This window comes from Lynx rufus, unplaced genomic scaffold (genome assembly GCF_022079265.1).
Source record: "Lynx rufus isolate CCGP_SWC_20201006 ecotype Redwood Valley unplaced genomic scaffold, mLynRuf1.p SCAF_1, whole genome shotgun sequence".
NCBI classification, from domain to species: domain Eukaryota; kingdom Metazoa; phylum Chordata; class Mammalia; order Carnivora; family Felidae; genus Lynx; species Lynx rufus.
This window is the reverse complement of record NW_025814823.1, coordinates 231,357,326-231,378,887: the sequence shown is the minus strand read 5'-3', so window position 1 is coordinate 231,378,887 and position 21,562 is coordinate 231,357,326. Positions and strand designations below refer to the sequence as shown.

General features: G+C 49.1%; 1 protein-coding gene across 1 annotated transcript in view; it reads right to left on the bottom strand.

Moving 5' to 3' along the window:
* The window catches only part of DAP (death associated protein), a 63,959-nt gene that overhangs the window by 35,101 nt on the left and 7,296 nt on the right, over window positions 1-21,562 (bottom strand). Inside the window, exon 2 of the mRNA XM_047094048.1 lies at window positions 16,774-16,870. Within this exon, the coding sequence (XP_046950004.1) occupies window positions 16,774-16,870 (97 nt within the window). The remainder of the gene's footprint in view (window positions 1-16,773; window positions 16,871-21,562) is intronic.

Below are 21,562 nucleotides of genomic sequence, written 5' to 3'. Positions count from 1 at the left end.
GAAGCAAATACTGAAATACAAACGATGCATTGTTTGGGTGCAGAAAAAAACCATACAGCACTAAAGAAACGAGAGATTTGTTCAACAAACCGTAGCTCACAGACAGTCCATTTCCTTCTGTTATCCTAAAAATGTCATACAATAATTCTTAGTAAAAACTTTAAAAAGACTTAAAAGCACAGTGCCTTTAATCCTGTTTAAGTTTGAAATGACTCATCGCCCACCCAGGATCGACTCTACCACCATCGAAGGGCAAAGGGTCCCACTGAGGACCTAGCCGCGTCTCCAAGTTTTGCGAGGACTCACTTGTGTTTTCTCGTCTCCTCCGGAGTCCAGCAAAGTCCCCGCCACAGAACAGGAACTTCACACATGCGTGCTTTTAGTTTGCTTCCAAGCCTATAGGTGTTCATTTTTCCTCATTCTATTTTCATCATAAAAGTCCCACAAGAGAAAAGACTCATCTACAAATGTCATGCTGTAGATGAAGAGACAGGCTCGGAAGGCTAGTGCCGTAGGTGGGACGACCCAGGAGCCATGGATCAGGGCGTGGGGAGTCCCCCAGCGCAGACTTTTCCTGGCCAAGCTGCTTCATGCACATTTCAGGCAGACAACGGGAAGCCTGAGCCTAGGAGACTACATGTCCCTAAACTGCTTGGTTTCATAGTCGTGAAGATGGTCTAGGATCAAAAAAGAAAGCTACAAAGACCAACAGATAAACGAACAGACAAAAGACCCAGTCTGAGTCGGGTCAAACTCAAGCTTCAAGTGGAAACATTTCTCTTTCCTGGTTCTGTTGTCCCCTAAAGGATGCCAGCTCAGTGACTCAGAGGGAGGAGCCCTTGTGTTCACCCCCAGGCTTGGGTTTCCAGAACCTCCCATCCAGGGACCACGGCCACATAGGCGCAGAGTCTGGAGCTCTGAGTGCCCAGAACATGCTGGGGGTTCCATGGACACCTGCAGCCCTGGGCCTCCTTCCCCCCCCTCTCGGCTTCAGGCTTCAGACCTCTGACCCAACAAAGGCAACAAAGTCCTTTCTCATAGAAATCCACTGCCCGGGCTCCGCCTTGCTCGAGCTGGAAGGGTTGACATTTGTTTCTATCTATAATCACATTCGGAGCCTCTGGCAAAATGAAAACACACTCTTCCATTCTTTAGCGGTGTTTGTTTTGGGCCCGTGTGGGCACCACCCTTCCCATTCAAGGCTTTTTACTTCTTTTTTCCACTTAAAGTCAAAACGAATTCAGTAGCCACGCGTCATCGGTTTTACCCTAACTTCCTCTTATTTGTGCTTTTCTGCTCTGATTTCCTCTCTTTGCTGACTTTAGGAATCTCCGTCCATCTATGGCTTCTAAAATCAAGATGGCCCCAGTCTTGGTGCTCTGTGTCTCCCCCCCGCACTGGGCTGGGCGATTCTGAGGCAGACGGTCATTTTCCTGGCTCTGTGGCTTCTGTCACGGAAATCTCAGCACCTGCTGGAGCCGTGCTGCCATTATTCAGGCCGAGGCAGTGGGGCATGCCCTCGTGGGAACCCGTGCCACCTGCACTGTGCCTCGTACAGCTGCAAGCTGGAGTTGACAGTTGGGGTAGAAGAAAAATCCCAGAAACCCTATCTTAAGTGAGCTTGGCTGGAAACAACCTTAGTGCTGCAAATATGTCTCTGAACTTTTAAAATTCAGAGTAAAGAATGAGGCTCTCTTCTCAACAACTGCCCCCAAACTCTTTGGAAAAAGAGGGTTGGTTAGTTGTCAGAATACAAGCGGTGGGTAGCACAGTGGCAAGTCTTTGGAACAGGACAGATTTGGATTCAAATCTTACTTGTGTCCTTTCCTGTTAGGATGACCTTGGGCATGTCAGCAGCGTTTCTCAGCAGATTTCCTCATCCATAACATGAGAGACACTGCCTCCCTTTGCAGGCGGTGAGGACAAAGTAAGACTAAGTATGTAAGGCACCTGGTCTAACGGTGGCTTGTATTTGTCATTATTTGGCCGTCCGACTTTCCAAATGATGCTAAATTGCTTGTGTGATAGCAGGGACAGTCTTCTGAACTTCTTATTCCCCAGGGCCCAGTTAAGATGAGACCTATCATACACTCAACAGGCTGACTGACACCTTCCAAATAGATTAAAGTCCCATAAAAAAGTCCAACAGCTAGGAGGTGACTGGGTGGCTCAGTCAAACATCAGGCTCTTGGTTTCAGCTCAGATGACGTCATGATCTCACAGTTCGTGGGCTCAAGCCCCGAATCGGGCTTTGCGCCGAAAGCTGCAGAGTCTGCTTGGGATTCTCTCTCTCTGCCAACCCCCTCCCCCTCCACCCTTCCCTTGCTTGTGCTCTCTTCCTCTCTCTCTCTCTCTCAAAGTAAATAAACAAACATTAAAAAAAAAAAAGCCCAATATATAGTTCTCACTTATACTGTCTCTCTTCTCCTGTCTGGAGTACTTCTAAATAGGATGATCAATCAGGAAGTTGTATTTATTTATAGATAGCGAAAGGATAAATTATTCACATAACATTTTAAAAAATATTTTTTATGTTTATTTTTGAGAGAGAGAGAGAGAGAGAGAGCGTGCACACATGAGTGGGGGGAGGGGCAGAGAGAGGAGATACAGAATCTGAGCTGTCAGCACAGAGCCTCACTTGGGGCTTGAACTCATGAACAGCAAGATCATGACCTGAGCTGAAGTCAGACACTCAACTGACTGAGCCATCCAGGCGCCCCTCATATAACATTTTTTACATCTGACGTAGTGTTGACACATTTCTGAGAAGCACATAAACTTTATCAGCGTTACAGAGACTGGAATGGGGTCTCACTACTCCAAGTGGGATAAGAACAAGCCGCGCCCCCTGGGAGCCTGTGAGAAACGGGGTCTCAGGCCCCACCCCAGACCTGCTGAGGTGGGATCTGCATTCCCAGGGGATTTGTAAGCACTCTGAAATTTGAGAGCCTCTGCCCTCCCTTGGTCAGAAGAGACAGGCTATGGGATGGTGACAGCACTGGTGGGGGGACTTGGGAGACCAGGATTCTGCTGGTTGCTGAGTAGCCTCTATCACTTCTGCTTAGCTGAGCAGCAACGGTAATCACATCACTGTACAGGCTTCTTCTGTGTGCACCTGCATGTACACACACACACACACACACACACACACACGGAAGACACAGGCCTCTGGGACAATTCCACAGCTGATATAATACTCAACGGTGAAACACTGAGAGCTTTGCTGAGAAGATCAAAAGCAAGAAAAGGTGCCTGCTCTCAAAACTCCTATTCTATTAACAGTACTAGAAGTCCTAGCCAGAGCAATCAGGCAAGAAACAGAAATAACAGGCATACAGGTCCGAAAGGAAGAGGTAAAGCTGTCTCTGTTTATAGATGACGTAATCTTAAAAAATCCCAATGGCTTCACTAAAACAGTGTTAGAAGTGATAAATTCCATAAAGATGCAGGATACAAAATCAATACGCAGAAATCAACTACCTTTCTAGTCACAAACAACAAACTAGCCAAAAAAGACATTAAAAAAATCCCATTTGCGATAGCATCAAAAATTATAAAATACTTACGAATACATTTAATAAAGGAGGTGAAAGATCTACACACTGAAAACTGTACAATGCTGATGAGAGAAACTGAAGAAGATGCAAGTAAATGGAAAGACATCCTGTGCTCATGGATCGAAAGAATTAACACTGTTAAAAGGTCCAGACCACTCAGAGCAATCCACACATTCAAAGCAGTCGTTACCCAAATTCCAATGACATTTTTCACAGAAATAGAAGAAAACAATCTTAAACTTGGTATGGACCCACAAAGACCCCAAATAGCCAAAGGAATCCTGAGAAAGAAGAACAAAGCTGGAGACATCACACTTCTTGGTTTCAAACTATATTACAAAGCTACTGTAATCAAAACAGTATGGTACTGACCCAAAAAAACAGACACAGACCAATGGGACAGAATCCAGAGTCCAGAAATCCGCCCCCCCCCCAACACACACACTTAAAGTTCTGGGGGAACATTCAGACTCAGCCCAAGGGACAGGCAAAAAAGACAACGGAGAGCTTTGGCGGACGACTGACACTCAATTTGTTTTGCCTTGTTTTCCGGAGCTTCAGGGAAGTGAGATATAAAGAGAAGGTGTACAGAGTCATAGATTCTGGGGTCAAGAAATTAAAATAGTGATGCTGATGTAGAATCTTTGTTTTCTAAATATTTATTTTGAGACAGAGAGAGTGCATGAGTGCATGCACAGACATGCGGGACTTGGCTTGAGATCATGACCTGAGCCAAAATCAAGAGTCAGATGCTTAGCCAACCGAGCCACCCAGGTGCCCCCTGATGTATAATCTCACAGATCTAAGAATGTTCTTTAGAAACCCGACCTGCCAGGAAGTCCAGGTAAATGGGTATCATCACCACACTCCTAGGTTCCACTTAGGGGGAACTCAGGAGGGACATATCTTGCCCGAAGGTAGGAATTTTGGGCAGGCATGCTGCAGCACGCCTTTGCACAGCCATGGCACACGCAGCCCTTGTGCCAAAGTGAGTATAGAGAGGGAAAGAGATCCACAGAGGACGAGGGAGTGGGGATGGAGCCAGCCCGGCCCTCCCTCCAGCATCAGCAACATCACCTCCTTTGCCTTTTGCAAAATGCTCATTTACACCATTTGCCCTGACTCAGACTCCCCGTATTTCTGCCTTATCACAATTCTGCATATGCTTCTAGGTTCGGAGTATCAACTTCCCCATGTTAATTGACAGCGTGTTAACTACCAACATCCACGTTGTGTTAATTGTCCTGGTGTTTCGGTCAACCCACAGAACTTAGCCGAAATTGCAGGAGGGCAGTTACCCTTTCCCCACAAAGGGGGTAGAACTATTCCATCATGTCCACTTTCTACTGACGCCATGTGTGCGGAAAGCTAACCTTCGCTGCAGAGCTCAAGCTGTCCTGGAGGAGAAGAATTAGTACTTCTGGAACCAAGCTTAAGTTTTACAGTCAACTGCCATCTTGGAAGGTAAGTGCCCACATCAAAACTTCCTATTTCTGCTCTGTCATCTTAGCGGTCCTTCCCTTCATTCCCCACCTCCCTCGACACCCCCCAGAAAATGGCAATTACTCCTCTAGATTTAGTCAGACTGGCTGAAGATGCTCTAAATCTCATTGTCATCATGCTGAGAGAGGCTGCCACGAAGGAACAGTGAACAGATGTCATTTAAGCTCTAGTCCCAACATACAAATTCAAAATTATCTAGAATACAAAGTTAGTGGTGGCAGTCCAACTTTTGGACCAACTCCTGGAGTACCACAGACACACTGTTTTCTCCACTGCTATGCAGCTGTCCTGGGGGGAGCTGTATTTTGCAGAATGTGAGGGGGGCCACGGCCAGCCACCTTTCCACCGGCACACCAAACAACCCACGATTGTGCCCTATTCGCAAAATCCTTAACCTCAGACTTGACCATGATTCTTGAAGCAACATCCGTGAAGATCCTGGTCTGGTTTCCCCTTAGGGGAAGACCCATCTTTCCCGTGGTGCCATGTCAACGGTGGAACAGAAATGGCTGGAACATGGTTGTGAAAATTTCTCTTTGAGACCCTGCTTTCAAATCTTTTGGAGATATACCCAGAAGATGGCAAGGGCTTAATTTTAATATAAAAAAACGTTGTGGGTCTCTACCCTGTAGATGTTTTGCTTTTGGTATCTAGACCCTTCTAGATCTTTGGTAACATCTGACATCTTCCTTGGATTAGGTGATCTATCAGGTCATGTCCAGCTCTAAATCTGATGATTCTATGAGAATTCCTCGATTATAACACTATCCTCATGACTCCAGTCCAAACTCGTTTTACATTAATGACTGTAGCCCTGCGTTAGAGGTTGTACACAGCCAAAAGCCAAAGTAAGTATCTTGCCCAGAGAGAGCTCTGGGTCCAATAGAAGATGTCCATAAGAATAAAGAATTTTCTTCCTCCACACTGGCCTTACCTCACTGACCTCCTTTTCTAACTGGGAAATAAGAAGTAATCAAGTTAATAAAGTTGATTAACTATTTTGTCTTTTTTAAAAAAAATCTTTATTTATTTTTGAAAAGAAAGAAAGACAGAGTGTGAGCAGGAGAGGGACAGAGAGGGGGACACAGAATCCGAAGCAGGCTCCAGGCTCTGGGCGGTCAGCACAGAGCCCGACGCAGGGCTTGAACTCATGAATGCAAAATCATGACCCGAGCCGATGTCAGATGCTTAACCTACTGAGCCACCCAGGCATCCCAACTATTTTCCCTTTAAAGAATCAGAGTCTATGGGGCGCCTGGGTGGCGCAGTCGGTTAAGCGTCCGACTTCAGCCAGGTCACGATCTCGCGGTCCGTGAGTTCGAGCCCCGCGTCAGGCTCTGGGCTGATGGCTCAGAGCCTGGAGCCTGTTTCCGATTCTGTGTCTCCCTCTCTCTCTGCCCCTCCCCCGTTCATGCTCTGTCTCTCTCTGTCCCCAAAAATAAATAAACGTTGAAAAAAAAATTAAAAAAAAAAAAAAAAAAAAAAGAATCAGAGTCTAAGCTGTATTATCACTGATTCACCAAAGTGTTTTCTGAGTGCTGTGGATTCTGAGACAGTTGAAGTCGATAGAGTGTATTTAAATAGAAGGTTTAAAAATTTCAGGCATAATCATTAGAATGTAGCAAACTCCATAAAGGGCTCTCGTTTCTATGTAGTTATTCTTATATGTAGCATTATTCCATGAAGCTACTATTCCATACTTTATTCTATAAAGTCCAAGCACTGGAGAGCTGATTTAAATTCAGTTCATATGTTTATGTAGTAAGAAAATGCTCCTGATAAATAGTGCAACCCTTTGAGTAACACCATGAAAACAAAAGACTCATCCGTTCCAAGAGGCTGACTCCATTGCAGATACAGAGCGGTGTCTGGAGGGGAAAACTGATAGCTCCATTTCCCTGCTTCCCTCCTTCCATCTGATAAAAAGAGCTCTCCCACTGTGGGTGGGGGGTGGTGACAGTCTTATAAGGAGGCTGCAGGCCTGTGGAGAGAGAGGGAGCAGGCATGGGGCGCTCAGAAGCTAAGCCATCAGGCCTGGTCCCCGCATCCGTTCCGGAACCAGATGTTGCCTACGAGCTGATCGGTGGCAGCACTAGGCACTGGGGAACGCTGGGCCTTCAGTACCGTCCTTCTCAGCCCCAAATGGAAGGGGTCCAGCCAAGCTCCCAGGCCACATGGATGCCCGTACGCTCCGTCCCACGGCAGAGCATCGAGCCTCTGAATCGCTACCTGCCAGGCTCGAGCATTCCGTTGGAGCCCATCTCCGTGAAAAGAGAACTCAGAGGCTGAGTTCCTGATGATGCTAATGCCTGCGAGTTCTGGGACACTTCGTGGTCTGTGTTCATCAGCCACTTCCGGGAAAAACGTTTTTTTAATGTTTATTTATTTTTGAGAGAGAGACACACACACACACACACACACAGCACGAGCGGGGGGAGGGCAGGGAGAGAGAGAGAGGGAGACACAGAATCCAAAGCAGACTCCGGGCTCTGAGCTGTCAACACACAGCCCGATGCGGGGCTCGAACTCACAGACCGCAAGAGGAAGTCTGAGCGGAAGTCGGATGCTTAACCGACTGAGCCACCCAGGGGCCCCGGGTCCCCTTCCAATTTCTCAGTTAAAGTCCTTACCCCCAGTATCTCAAAATGTCATCTTGTTTGGAAATGGGGTGGTTACAAGTGTGGTCGGTTAAGATGAGGTCACACTGGGGCAGGGAGGGATCCTAACCCAACAGGATGGCGTCCTTATGAAAGGGGAGACTGGACACAGACACAGGCACAAGAGGAACGCCAGGTGAAGATGTGTATGTGGCCACCAGCCAAGGAACTAACTGCCAGCCACCGGGGGAGACACCTGGAAAGCCTCCTTCCCTAGTGCCTCCGAGGGCACTTGGCTCCACTGACATCCTTGTCTCTAGAACTTCGAGAGAACACCTCTGCTGTGGAAACCACCCGTCTGTGGCACTTCGTTCCGGAAGCCCTAGGAAATGGATACCCTGCTTCTCCGGGAGAGGCTGCCAGCCTGATAGGAGTTCACACCTGCTGGAAGCTGGGGACTCGGGAGGGGTCCCCGGCAGAGGGAGGGAGGGCTGACATCAGGACAGGCTGCAGACTCTGTGACCGCAGATGGACACCCCTCCCCCGGCAGCCCGTCACAGGGGCCACCGGCCGACCCGGGCAGCCGTGTGGGGATGTGGGGCCCCACACCCGCTCTGTCAGCGTTCTCCTGCCCAAGCTGCCACCGGCTGAAGGATCACTTTCGCCGCTCCCTGCCGGTATACGAATGCTGACGCTGCACCCCCGCCCCGTGTCACCTGCAGACGTAGAGCACTGATCTACGAGTCTCGCGTAGGCAAACGTGGCAGTGAGAGGCGCCCACCTGCGCCCAGAGTCTCCCCCATTTCGTCACCGCGGCAGTCAGGGCTGTTCGGCGCTCTTCGGGCTGCCGTGAGATCTCGGGCTTTCTATTCTGGGCTCACACGGTGCCCTCAGAACCGCTTCTCCCTGCAGGAGGCATCTCAGGCCACAAGCGGGTGACAGCCACGCACCCCCTTCCCAAGGACATTCCGGGTCGCCTGATGCCACCACATCAACTCTCTGCCTTCGGCCCAGGGCAGGGGTCTGTGGCCGCCGTGTCATGGGCCCCGACCACCAGCACAGGGCGCCCGCAACAGGACACACGTTGGTAGCCGGTGGGCACTCAGCACCCCCAGCCCGCTGGCATCTTCACGCATCTCAGGGAGGACACAGCTCTTCTAAACAGCAGCTGACTTGGGGCGCCTGGGTGGCGCAGTCGGTTAAGCGTCCGACTTCAGCCAGGTCACGATCTCGCGGTCCGGGAGTTCGATCCCCGCGTCAGGCTCTGGGCTGATGGCTCGGAGCCTGGAGCCTGTTTCCGATTCTGTGTCTCCCTCTCTCTCTTCCCCTCCCCCGTTCATGCTCTGTCTCTCTCTGTCCCAAAAATAAATAAAGGTTGAAAAAAAAAAATTTAAACAGCAGCTGACAACTGGCCTGGATAGAAAAGACCACACCGGAAAGTAGGGATGATGCTGACATTGGCTCAACTCATGCTGCAACTAACGTTCCAACACAGATGATGGCTTACAGAAGTAATCCCAGGCGTGCAGGCTGTGCCATCCCTTAGCTTCAGTTATAAAGGTTTACTTCCTTTTTTTAAATATGAAATTTATTGTCAGATTGGTTTCCATAAACACCCAGTGCTCATCCCAACAGGTGCCCTCCTCGATGCCCATCACCCCCTTTCCCCTCCCTCCCACCCCCCCATCAACCCTCAGTTTATTCTCAGTTTTTAAGAGTCTCTTATGGTTTGGCTCCCTCCCTCTCTACCTTTTTTCTCCCCTTCCCCTCCCCCATGGTCTTCTGTTAAGTTTCTCGGGATCTGTTTATTTCTTAAGAATTCACTTTAGGGGCACTTGGGCGACTCAGTCGGTTAAGCGTCTGACTTCAGCTCAGGTCACGATCTCATCGTTTGTGAATTCGAGCCTGATATTGGGCTCTCTGCAGTCAGGGCAGAGCCCGCTTTGGATCCTCTGTCTCCCTCACTCTCTGCCCCTACTCCACTCGCACTCTCCCTCTCCCTCAAAAATAAATAAACGTTAAAAAAAATTTTTTTTAGCGTTCCTGTATCCCTTGGGGGATGGGAGGGAGGGGAAAGTGGGTGATGGGCATTGAGGAGGGCACTTGTTGGGATAAGCACTGAGTGTTGTATAGAAACCAATCTGACAATAAATTATATTTAAAAAAATTTTTTTTTAATTCACTTTAAGTGAGACAACCATTAAAAATGGCCACAGGTTACCACTGGCATCTGTTAGAGACTGAACTTCTTTCCCCCAAACGGCTATGTAAAATCCTAACCCCAGTACCTCAGAATTTGACCTTTCTAGGAAATAGGGTCTTTACAGAAGTAATTGAGTTAAAATGAAGTCTCCAGGGCCGGCCCCAATCCAATGACTGATGTCCTTACAAAAAGGGGAAACTTGGACCCAGAGACAGACATACACAGAGAGATGATGTGAAGAGACACAGGGTGAGCACCACGTGGACAGATCGACACAGATCGAGGTGAGGCATTTATAAGCCAAGGAACGCCAAGGATGGCCAGCAAACCACCAAAAACCAGGGCTGGGGGCACAGGACATATCCTCCCTCACAGCCTCAGAAGGAACCAACCTTGGGGACACCTGATCTTGGACTTCCAGCCTCCACCACTGTGAGGCGCTATGCGTCAGTTATTTTAGCCACTGCTTTGTTGCATGTGTTATGGTGGCCCCGTAGTGATACAGCATCCATACAGTGATGACTTCCAGGCAAGGTCACGGGTGAACGCTAAAAGTAGCAGGTGGAATTCTGATGAGAAACAAACACTCGCAGCACTTTTTGTGGTGGCCCACAGACATGCACAGAGCAGCAAAAAATGATCATTGACGTGTAGTTCCATACGAGGTCGGACAAGATGGCACTCTGCTGTCTTCTTTCAGTTTTTACGCTGCAAACAAGTGTCCTTTTCATGGTCGCCAGTGTAAGGATACCCTTTGTTTTTTAAATTTTTTATGTTTTTAATGTTTATTTTTGAGACATACACACACACACACACACACACACACACACACACACACACAGAGCAAGCAGGGAAGGGGCAGAGAGAGAAGGAGACACAGAATCCGAAGCAGGCTCCAGGCTCTGAGCTGTCAGCACAGAGTCCAACGCGGGGCTCGAACTCGTGAACCGTGAGATCATGACCTGAGCCGAATTTGGACGCTTAATCGATGGAGCCACCCAGGCGCCCCAGAATACTCCTTGTTTTATAATTAATACATATACTGGGGGAGATATTTGAGACTATGCAAATATCCTGTTTCTCCTTAGACTTCCTCCCACTCTTCATAACATCCATTGGTGGATCTTGTCTCCAACGGAGACTGAGCTGTTTGCCTGTTGGTGATGGTCTATTTCCTTCCTTACATAATTCTTAATTAAAATTCTTCTGTGAGAGCTGTTTCTTCTCCTCATTTATATATTCAATTACTTATATCAGGATGCACTTAGGAATGTTTATTTTACCCTGTGGGTTATAATCCAGTACTGTCATTTGGCTGCTGACTGCCCCAGCTTTGGCCATGAGGAGCTCCTCCGAGTGGCCTTCTGTCCTGATGAGCCCCATCATCTGTCACACTGCATCCTCTTGTCCTGGCCCTACAAGCTGTTCCAGGTTCATCTAGGATTTTTCCTGCCCCAGCCCTGGAATTTACCACTTCTGCAAGGAACCCTGGTTCCCGTGATGGGGGAGAAGTGTTTGAAACAAAGATCCGGGTCCAAGTGACGCTCAGGGTTACATGGGTGTCAGTTCTCATAGGCGTTTAGGCTCCTGCTGAACACAGCAAGGAAATACAGGTATGAGCGCCAACCCTCCCCATCTATCTTTATTTTTTCTTTTTAAAAGCTTATTTATTTATTTTGAGAGACAGAGAGAGAGGGAGATAGATGTGGGGGAGGGACGGAGAGAGAGGGAGAGAAAGCATCCCAAGCAGGTTCCACCCTGTCAGCGCAGAGCCCGACACGGGGCTTGAACTCATGAACCATGAGCTGATGACCTGAGCTGAAATCAAGTCAGAGACTCAACCAACTGAGCCACCCAGGCGCCCCATCTTTACTTCTGCCTGTATGTACACATCTGTATGTTGTCTCCTATCCATCCACCCATCTTTTAAAACTGAGTTCATACGAATACCTCTAATTCAATTCAACGCCACAAAGCTCATTTCAGTTCCCTCTTTCCAGCTGTAACCTCTCCCTCTGGCAGTGAGAAGCTTCACTCTCAGTATCCACGACATATTTATATACTTGTTCAAACACCAAAGCAATTTCAGAATTGTAACCCAAACCCCTGTAAGAAACACATCTACTAACTAGTGTGCAGCATTTTAGGACAGGTGTGTGTGTGTGTGCGTGTACGTGTGCATGTGCGTCTGTGTTTGTGTGTGTGTTGTCTTCAGTCTTAGAGTATCCAGTCAGAGTACTGTTTTCCAAAATTATTGGTTAAGGTATTTTCTTCCCCAGTCCTTTCAATGGCTTAGAGTAATCATCTGTATTACAATTAAGTTCACCTCTTCCTGTTCGGATTCCATTCTGGATCTCTCCCACACGTGGCAAAATTTGAATTGTTTGCTTATTTTTCGGGTACGTGAGGTTCTAAGTCAGGGTGAAAAGACGGCCACGCTCAGCCAGGGCTGTCCGCTCTGGGTCCTTATCAATCCCACCCTTATCTCCTTCTTCCTTCCACCCCTCTCCCCGCGACCTCGCCCACACCCAGACCCTTGCATTTCTCGTTCACCCCTCCTGTCACGTACGCTTTTCAATCTCTTGTCCCAAGCTCCACTCGTGGTAGGACCTCAGGACATGTTCGACACTGAACCGTGTTCTCTAGTGAGTCTTACTGGCTCCTGAAGTCCATGCTGTGTCTGCAATTTCCCCTTCGCCTAATCACAGTGAGCACTTCATCTCAATACGCTCGACAACAGGCTTTGGGGAAAACCACGGCTTTCCTTAATTGGGTCAGTTCTGACATGGGATCTAGCAGCTACTCCGGACAGCACTGGCAAAGAATTGCAAAGCTCTAGGCCTCTTCTGGGCCATGAAGAGCCACACGGAGCTAGTGCCCAGCTTGACAGGAACCCGAGGGCAACATTTTCAAATTTCTGCTACTTCCTTTTTTTCCTTTTTAAAATGTAGCATCTCAAAACGGCCTGGCAGCCTAGGAAATTATCTGTAAAACCCCAGAAAATGACAAGATTAAAGGGAGGAAGAATAGCATGAATATGTGCAACACAAAACAATTGCAAGTAAAAGTTGTGTGTGTGTGTGTGTGTGTGTGTGTGTGTGTTTGTCACACAATAATGCTCCAGTTATTCTGTGATCAGTATTTGATTTTCAGATTAATGAGGAAGGAAGCCACCAGAGGTGAGTCAGGAAATGTAAAGACGAGCCAGTTATAAAAGCCTGGAAAGGAAAGCAGAGAGCTTTGCAAACACAGATCTAAGGAGGAAACTGGCATTTGAGACTCTACACTTATTTTTATGTCCAGAGGACACTTGGACCCAAACATGAAGCATCATCAAACTTTAGGACCAGGGTCATGTGGATGTTGAAGTCACATGCCATGATATGTCCAACAGAATAATGAAATGTTTGACAAAGTCTGTACATAAACAGGCCTTTTTATAGGTAAAGTAAAGACAGACTATCCTCCCTCCCCAAAACCCTATAAAATGATAATCACACCATCTACTGACAGCAAAGCTGCATGGGTGGAATCACGGGCTAGAGGACTATGGGAAAGGTCACGGGCAATCCGGAATCAACCAGTTTAGGGACTGGATTTACATTCCGTCAATATATTCTGTTTACTGTGTCAATTTGGGGGCTTCTACAGCATATTAGGGGCCAGACAGAATCAGGGCTGAATCCTGGCCTGGCCACTCACTAGCTACGTGTCACTGGGCCAGATCACCTACCTAAGCTTCGGTTTCTTCATCTCTATAATGGGCACAGTAATACCCGCCTATAGGTGGTTGGAGCTTTATTTTTTTTTTAAATTTTTTTTAATGTTTATTTATTTTTGTGAGAGAGAGCAGGGAGCACTGAGAGAGAGAGGAGGACAGAGGACTGGAAGCGGGCTCTCTCTGTGCTGACGGCACAGAGCCGGATGCGGGGCCCAAACTCACGAACCCTGAGATCATGACCTAAGCCCAGATGGAGAGTCGGATGCATTAACCCAGGCGCCCAGGTGGTGTGAGCTTTACATCTGATGTGAAGCACTTAGGAAGTGCCCAGAACAAAACAGGTGCTCCATTCGCAAGCACAGCCGAAGGGTCGATGGTGAGGACTCTGGACTCTGCTGGAATACTGGCTCTGCCACTCATTTGCTGTGCCACATTGGAGAAGTCAATTAACCTCTCTGAGCTGTTGAAGGGGGAGTAGCAATCTGGAATGGGGTTAATCGATAACCAACTCAGAAACGGGGATGATAAGAAATAGACTAGTTGCAAGGATTTAATGAACTAATGCAGACAGGGTACCAAGGACAGGGCCAGATGTCCTGCATTCTAGAACACTGGCGATGGTGACGGGCTGTGATGACTCAGTCAGCCCACCAGACAGCTGAGGAGTGCTTAGTGGCGGAAATAATCTCTTACGCAGAGTCCCAGGCAGGGCGCAGAGGCCTGGAAGGACGTGTGTCGGCAACATTTGTCGACGGCTTAAGAGCCTTGAGAGGCTAACCCCATCTGCCAACGGCGTGTCAAGTGGTTTAACCCACAGTGGTCAAGAGCAAGGCCGAAGTCAAGAGCAGGGGAGCCAACACACTCCTAAGGAACATATTACAGCAATGTCGCTGCAGGGAGAAAACAAACAAACAAACAAACAAACAACCCTTGCTCACATGTTATGCAAACCCTGCTCTGCAATCAGCCTGCTTCGGAGTTCTTGGCCCCACAGAGAAGAAATCTTTGAGGTAGGACGTTAAGGTCCAGGGTGCCGCTGTGCTCACTCCTATGTCTTGCACTCATTCGTCCTCTGGCATATTTATGTAAATAGCATGTCTTCCCTAAATGCTGTATTTCACCTCATGAAAAAAAATCAATAGAAAGAAAACGAGTAGGCTGTTTGGTCTGTATTTCTAGACATGCTAATAAATGATCGACTCTCACTATATTGACAGTGTTTCACAGGGAAATAGCTATTTGCGCTTTACTCCGCTGGAACTCTCGCAGAAAAGTGTGTTCCATCTGCACCCCAGCCAAGTTTCTCTCTCTCTCATCCTCTTTGTCCCTTACGGAATGACTGGATATAAAGGCGGGGCCTCCCAGGTTTTGTGGTGGAGGAAATCCCACAGGCCCACGCTCTCCTACTCGATACTGAGTTCAAGAAATGTCCAAAAACTGAAAGTTTCCTTTAACTCAGATGGAGGCAAAAGTTAACCTGAGCTGACCCAACTCTGTAAATTTAAAAACATCATACACAGATTCCAATATGCTGCCTGAGGCCCCACTACGGGTGCTGCGTGTTCATGGTTTCATCCTCTTAGGACCCCCAAATTTCTCAATTCTGAAATAAATTGGGCCCCAAGGTTTTTGGATACAGGACTGTGGACCTCTAGGAGAGTTACTGATGCTGTTATGTTCCAAACATGGCTGTGTGAAAATAGCCAGTGAGGCAGGCAATTCTAGAATTTTCTTTAACTGAGCTGTCAGCACAGAGCCCGACGTGGGTCTCGAACTCGTGAACTGCGAGATCACGACCTGAGCCGAAGTCGGACGCCCATCCGACTGAGCCACCCAGGCGCCCCAACTGCCTCCTTCTTTTAAAACAGAACCTCGGGGCGCCTGGGTGGCGCAGTCGGTTAAGCGTCCGACTTCAGCCAGGTCACGATCTCGCGCTCCGTGAGTTCGAGCCCCGCGTCAGGCTCTGGGCTGATGGCTCAGAGCCTGGAGCCTGCTTCCGATTCTGTGTCTCCCTCTCTCTCTGCCCCTCCCCCGTTCATGCTCTGTCTCTCTCTGTCCCAAAAATAAATAAACGTTGAAAAAAAAAAATTTAAAAAAAAAACAAACAAAAAAAAAAAAACAGAACCTCGACATGGCTGATCTCATGATTTAAAACGGGCAATAATCGCCCAGAAAGTTTGCCCCTACTTTTGTTTGCCCCCAGGTGACTGCACTATAACTCATACCCTACAGGGACACGTGGGGTTTCTGAGAACATGGATGTCTTTTCAGGGGACATGTGTTCTTGGGAGCTACTCTTTGGAAGCCTGGCCTGTTTGGGCCCTGTTAGACCCAGGTTTAAATCCCAGATCCAATAACTTGCGAGGCACATGGCACAGGCACGTGGACCTGTGTCCCATGTGAAAATTGGGGAGATTTTCAGTTCAGCAGGACTGTTGGACTGAAACAAGGAGATGCGCAGAAACATGGGTTAGCTACCTTCCAGACCCTTCCCACGCTGACTTTCCTCCCCCAGCCGGTGGAGACACCCTCTGGGGACACGGCGTAAGGCAGAAGGCCTGGGGTTCACTCTTTTTCGCAGACAAGCTCAGAGAGACGTGTATGTATTTGTGGCCCACATTTGCATATTACAGGGTGGAAAGGAACAGATTTGCAACGAGGTTCTGCAGCCAAACCCGACATCAGAACCTCCCAGGAAAACTGGGGGCGCCGCAGACAGATGAGCTGTTGGGGACCCGGGGAGTGAGGGGCAGAGAGGTCATTTAAGGACACCTGGGCGCTCCTCAGGGTGTGGCCTCACTGGTTTCGATTTGGCTGAAGAACCAGAGTCCAGATACCTGTGGACAGTTTTAAATCCGTAGCTCACTGTCCTAGCTGCACAGATGCCAGCCTGCCCCAGAGATTCAACCAGAAGGGCGTTTTCACAGGTCTCAAGGCGATTTCAATACTGTCGTGGAAACTGAGGGCACTGCCCATGGACTGACAGTAAGCATACGCTCCGCCTGAGTCAGGGCAGAGGCTCCAGATGCCCGCTTCTCCCGTCTGGGGACAGAGCCTCACTGAGTAGGAAAGAAACACGCGGCGCAGGACCCCACAGGGCGAGGGGTCACCAGACGTGCAGGGGGGAGAACAAACCTCACGTGTAACCGAGTGACGCGGCTGCGAAACACACACAGTCGCCCGCGTGCTCACCTGGGACTCTCCCATCCCTGGTCGTCCTTGTCTTTCTCTTCTTTGGTGTCTCCCGAATGCGGGTGCTTCTGCACGATGCGCATTCCGCCAGCTTTCACTACAACGGAAACAGAGCAGGGTGTGATCGACGAGGCAACGCAAGCACCAGAGAGAGGCCCAGGGGAGCTAGCTGGAAAGGTTCGGTCCCCCCTACGGCCACACGTTAGTCCCGACGACCGGGCAGTGACGACGATTAACGACAGAGGTCAGTGTGAGGACGACGCGGCAGCCAAGGCGATCTTTGACTCCAGGTCCGCTTAGACGCTTTCCAAGGCTCTTGTTTGTTCCATTTGTTTCTTACAAGAACTTTGCAAGAGCAGGAGCGGACCCGGACGATAAGCCACGTGGACAAGGTGGCTGCTTGCTTTGGGTTCTTTCTGCACATCGCCTTGACTCAACGGGGTCCCCCTTAATCCCCACCCTGTGACATTTTCTCAAACACCGATGATGCCGTGGATGGGACGATGCAGCCACAGGTGACACGGGACAAAACGTCTGTGGCAGCGTTCCCAGACTACATTGTGAAGCCTCATTGTGGGCACACGTTAACTGTTTTTAAAAGTGGCCTTCCTGACATGACACATAATTCACGTACAAGCCGCCCGCCTACGGGGCACAATCAATGGTCGTGAGTGTGCTCCGAGCTGCTGTATGGCGATCGCCACAATCGACTCCAGCACGCGTCATCACCCCAGACAGAAACCCCATACCCGCTAACGGCCCCTCCCCAGGCGCCCCTCCCCCCAGCTCAGAGCAGCCCCTCGTCTGGCTTTGCCTTTTGTGCGTATCTGGCCTGCTTCTTTCACTCGGCATGTTTCCAAAATTCATCCACCCACCAGCCCGTGGCAGCCCTTCACTCCTTTTTATGGCTGCATGGTGGTGTTCTTGGCACGGACAGACCACATTTCCCGTGTCCCTTTGTCTGTTGGACATCCAGGGTGTTTCCGCTTTGTGCCTAGTATGAAGGATGCAGCCATGAGCGACGCGTGTCCAAGTTTGCGTGTGGAGACGGGGATATACACCTTCCCTCCCGTGGGCGCACACTTAGGAGTGGAGTAGCTGTGTTCCACGGTGACTGTACTCATCCTTCTGAGAAGGACGCCAAGCGGCTTCCCATGGCCATGGCGCCATTTCACATGCCAACCGGTCTGTGGGTTCCCGTTTCTCCGCATGCTCGTCGACACTTGTTACTGGCTAACTTTTTCATTGTAGCCATCCTAGTGGGTGTGGAGTGTTATCTTATTGTACTTTGACTTGTGTTTCCTCAATGGCTAATACGTTAATACTGCCTTCCAAGAAAACGAACAAAAACAAAAACAAAACACCAAAAACGGGGACTCTAGGATCTGTTAGCGTGGGAAATGCTAGGTTGAACAAATTAATGCATTTCCTCAAGACAGATTTTCTTGGCCGTTAGCGTGCATTGTGAGCTTTATGAGGGGCACAGGGCAGAGCACCTTCCCCACGTTCATGTGACGCCACGAGTCCCTCCCGCCCCAGTAATGCTGGTTCTCATCCTCCAGGACCATAGTCTTCCACAGAAGAGTTTGGAAATGCCGGCCGTATATCCTCAAACAGCCAGCCTCCCGTGACTGTCACGGGCACGTGCTGTGGGGTCAGTAAGCCACCACATCGCCCTCAGCTGTATGGTTTCGGCCCCTCAAAGCCTCGCTGCTTCATCTGCAGAAAGGGGGTAAGAGATGCATCATCCTGAGGTCTTTAAATAAGAGAAGCTGTTGAAACCTTACCCCCGTGTTACAGTGTTTGGAGGTGGGGCCTCAGGGAGGTAATCAGGTCATGAGGGTAGAGCCCTCCTGGATGGGATTAGGGCTCGAATGAAAGGCCCCCAGCCCCCACCCCACCGAGGTACCCTGCCCTTTCCCCCGTGTGAGGACGCAGCAGAAAGATGGCTATCTACGCACCAGACAGCCAAATCACTAGTCGCCGAACCTGCTGGTGCCCTGATCTTGGACCTCTAGCCTCCAGCACGAGAGGCTTCTGTGGTTTATAAGCCATCAGTCTGTGGTGCCCTGACGCAGCAGCCCCAAGAGGACTAAGGCGGCGAGTACTTGAAACAAAGTGCAGCCCAGCGACCTGTGCTCACCGCCCTCAGGGTCGTGGTGTGGGGCTCTCCGTGTAGCCCCCCCTCCTCCGCACAGCTCTGCTCACAGACAGCCAACGTGGCAGACCGTGTCCTCGGGGCCCTGCTGAATTAAGAAAAGTCCAGGGCAAGCTTCCTTATGATTCTAAAGAACAGGAAGGAGAATGTGAAAAACACGCTCAGGCTCCCACACTTGGGGGTTATTAGTTTTCAATTTCCCGGGCAGAGTTTGCGGCCTGGGCTTCAGGAGGCCGACAGCACCTGCTTCGAGGCCAACAGCAGCAAGCAGCCCGTCGGAAAAATGCAAAGCAGAGGGCGGGTAACATAAAGGACTGTGTCTGAGGACACATCTGCCACCAACACGAATTCTCTTCAAGGGGACCTTCTACTTGGAAAGGAGGAAATATAATCCTGTGTGGGAATTCTTCCAAAAATCTGTTTTAAAAAAATGTTGAAGTTTAGTTTTGAAGGAGAGAGACAGAGCGCAAGTGGGGGAAGGGCAGAAAGAGAGGGAGACGCAGAATCCAGAGCAGGCTCCAGGCTCCGAGCCATTAGCACAGAGCCCGACGCGGGGCTCGAACTCACAGACCGTGAGATCATGACCTGAGCCGAAGTCGGATGCTTAACCGACACAGCCACCCAGGCACCCTGAGCCCATCTGTCGATTTTTATTTCAATCATTTTATTTTTCACTTCTAGGGCATTTCCAATTCACCCCGTCTTTTACTTGATAGGGTCTTTTGTGTGTCTTGTGTTTTTAAGTCTTTTCTGTGTGCCATCGTTTTAGGCACACTCGTGTCATTGTGCATTCAATTACTGTATGATCTGAGGTCCTTGGGAGTCTAATCCCACTGCGAGTTTTGTCTGCTGACTGTCATGCTCATTCCGGTGATTGTACATTATGAGCTCTCCTTCAGAATGGCTTTGTCTGTGGGGGCCTCTGGGGCCTGGGGCGCAGGCGGCCTCCCTTCGGAAAGATGTTGTACACTTTTGTGAAACCGGTACAGGCACCCGGAAATCCTTTTTACATCAGATTTCTCAGAACAGGGACTGCCAAGCTGTAGCTTTGAACTCCTAGCCCCTGTAAAGGCAGGCCTGCGTTTACACGTTCTTACGGAGACTTCTTCTCCCCCACCGGAGCCCAGGCTGAAGGAGAGCGGTTCCCCACCATCCCGTTGTGCTGCTGGGCATATGGGCTTCTCCTTTGCTCCACAGGTTTGACCTCTGAGCACCCCATTTTATGTTGGGTCTTGGGTTAAATGAGCCTGGTGGGGTGGGCCCTAATCCAACATACTGATGTCCTTATACAAAGAGGAAGAGAAACCACCACCTGCCTCATGTGGGCCCAAGGCTCATGCTAACTGTTCTGAATTTGTTTCTTCTTCGGGTGTGGTTCCTGGGGATCTCCCTCACTTTGGGCTCAGATTTTTTTTTTTTTTTTTTATGAAAGGAAAGCAAGCAAAAACACCACTGCAGGTGGCTTATCACAATATTCCAGGTTGAGTAGTCTGTCAAACCTTAAGAAACAGAAACTGAAAGAAAATTCTGTAACATGTTAAGATAATTTTCTACTCTATTGAAATGTAAGATCAGAGAGTTATGTTTTTGGCTAAAGGGGGCTGTAAGAATTGTCCCCCTAAAAGTTTTGTTTTTCTAAAAAATTTTTTTAAAGTTTATTTATTTTTAGGGTGCCTGGGTGGCTCAGTCGGTTGAGTGCCTGACTTCGGCTCAGGTCATGTTCTCACGGTTTGTGAGTTCAGGCCCCGAGTCGGGCTCTGTGCTAACAGCTCAGAGCCTGGAGCCTGCTCCGGATTCTGTGTCTCCCTCTCTCTCTGACCCTCCCCTGCTCACACTCTGTCAATCTCTCTCTCAAAAAATAAACATTAAAAAAAATTAAAAAAAAATAAAGTTTATTTATTTTTGAGAGACACAGAGAGACAGAGAATGAGCAGGGGAGGAACAGAGAGAGAGGGAAACACAGAATCAGAAGCAGGCTCCAGGCTCTGAGCTGCTAGCACAGACCCCGACGTGGGGCTCGAACCCACAAACCGTGAGATCATGACCTAAGCCGAAGTCAGATGCTTCACTGAGCCACCCGGGCGCCCTTTAAAGTTTTTTAAAATTCATTTCCTCCCCATATATCCCACCCTTCGCCCACACCCATTAGAAATTGATCAAAGGTACTATGGGCTGTGTTGTGTCCCCCGAGTTCACATGTTGAAGCCCTCAGCCCTGTCACCTCAGAATGTAGTTGCAGATAGGGCCTTTAAAGAGGTGAGGAAGTTAAAATGAGGCTGTTCGGGTGGGTCCTAATCCAACAGGGCTGGTGTCCGTCTAAGAGAAAGAAAGGACGCTGGGGATGCCGCCACAGAGAAAAAGTCACACGAGGACACAGCAAGAAGACAGCGGTCTGCAAGCCCAGGAGAGAGGCCTCAGGAGAAACCCGCCAGCACCTTGATCTTAGCCCTCCGGTCTCCAAGCACTTTGAGAAAATGAAATCCCACCTGTGGGATTTTGTTACAGCAGCTGGAGGTGACTAATACTCAGGCCCGTTTAAAAAACAATGCCTGAATCGTGTCAACTTGGCAGACATAACACTTTGAAACTACAGCTCACAGATATGTTCTAGAAATGGACGAAAGTGAAAAG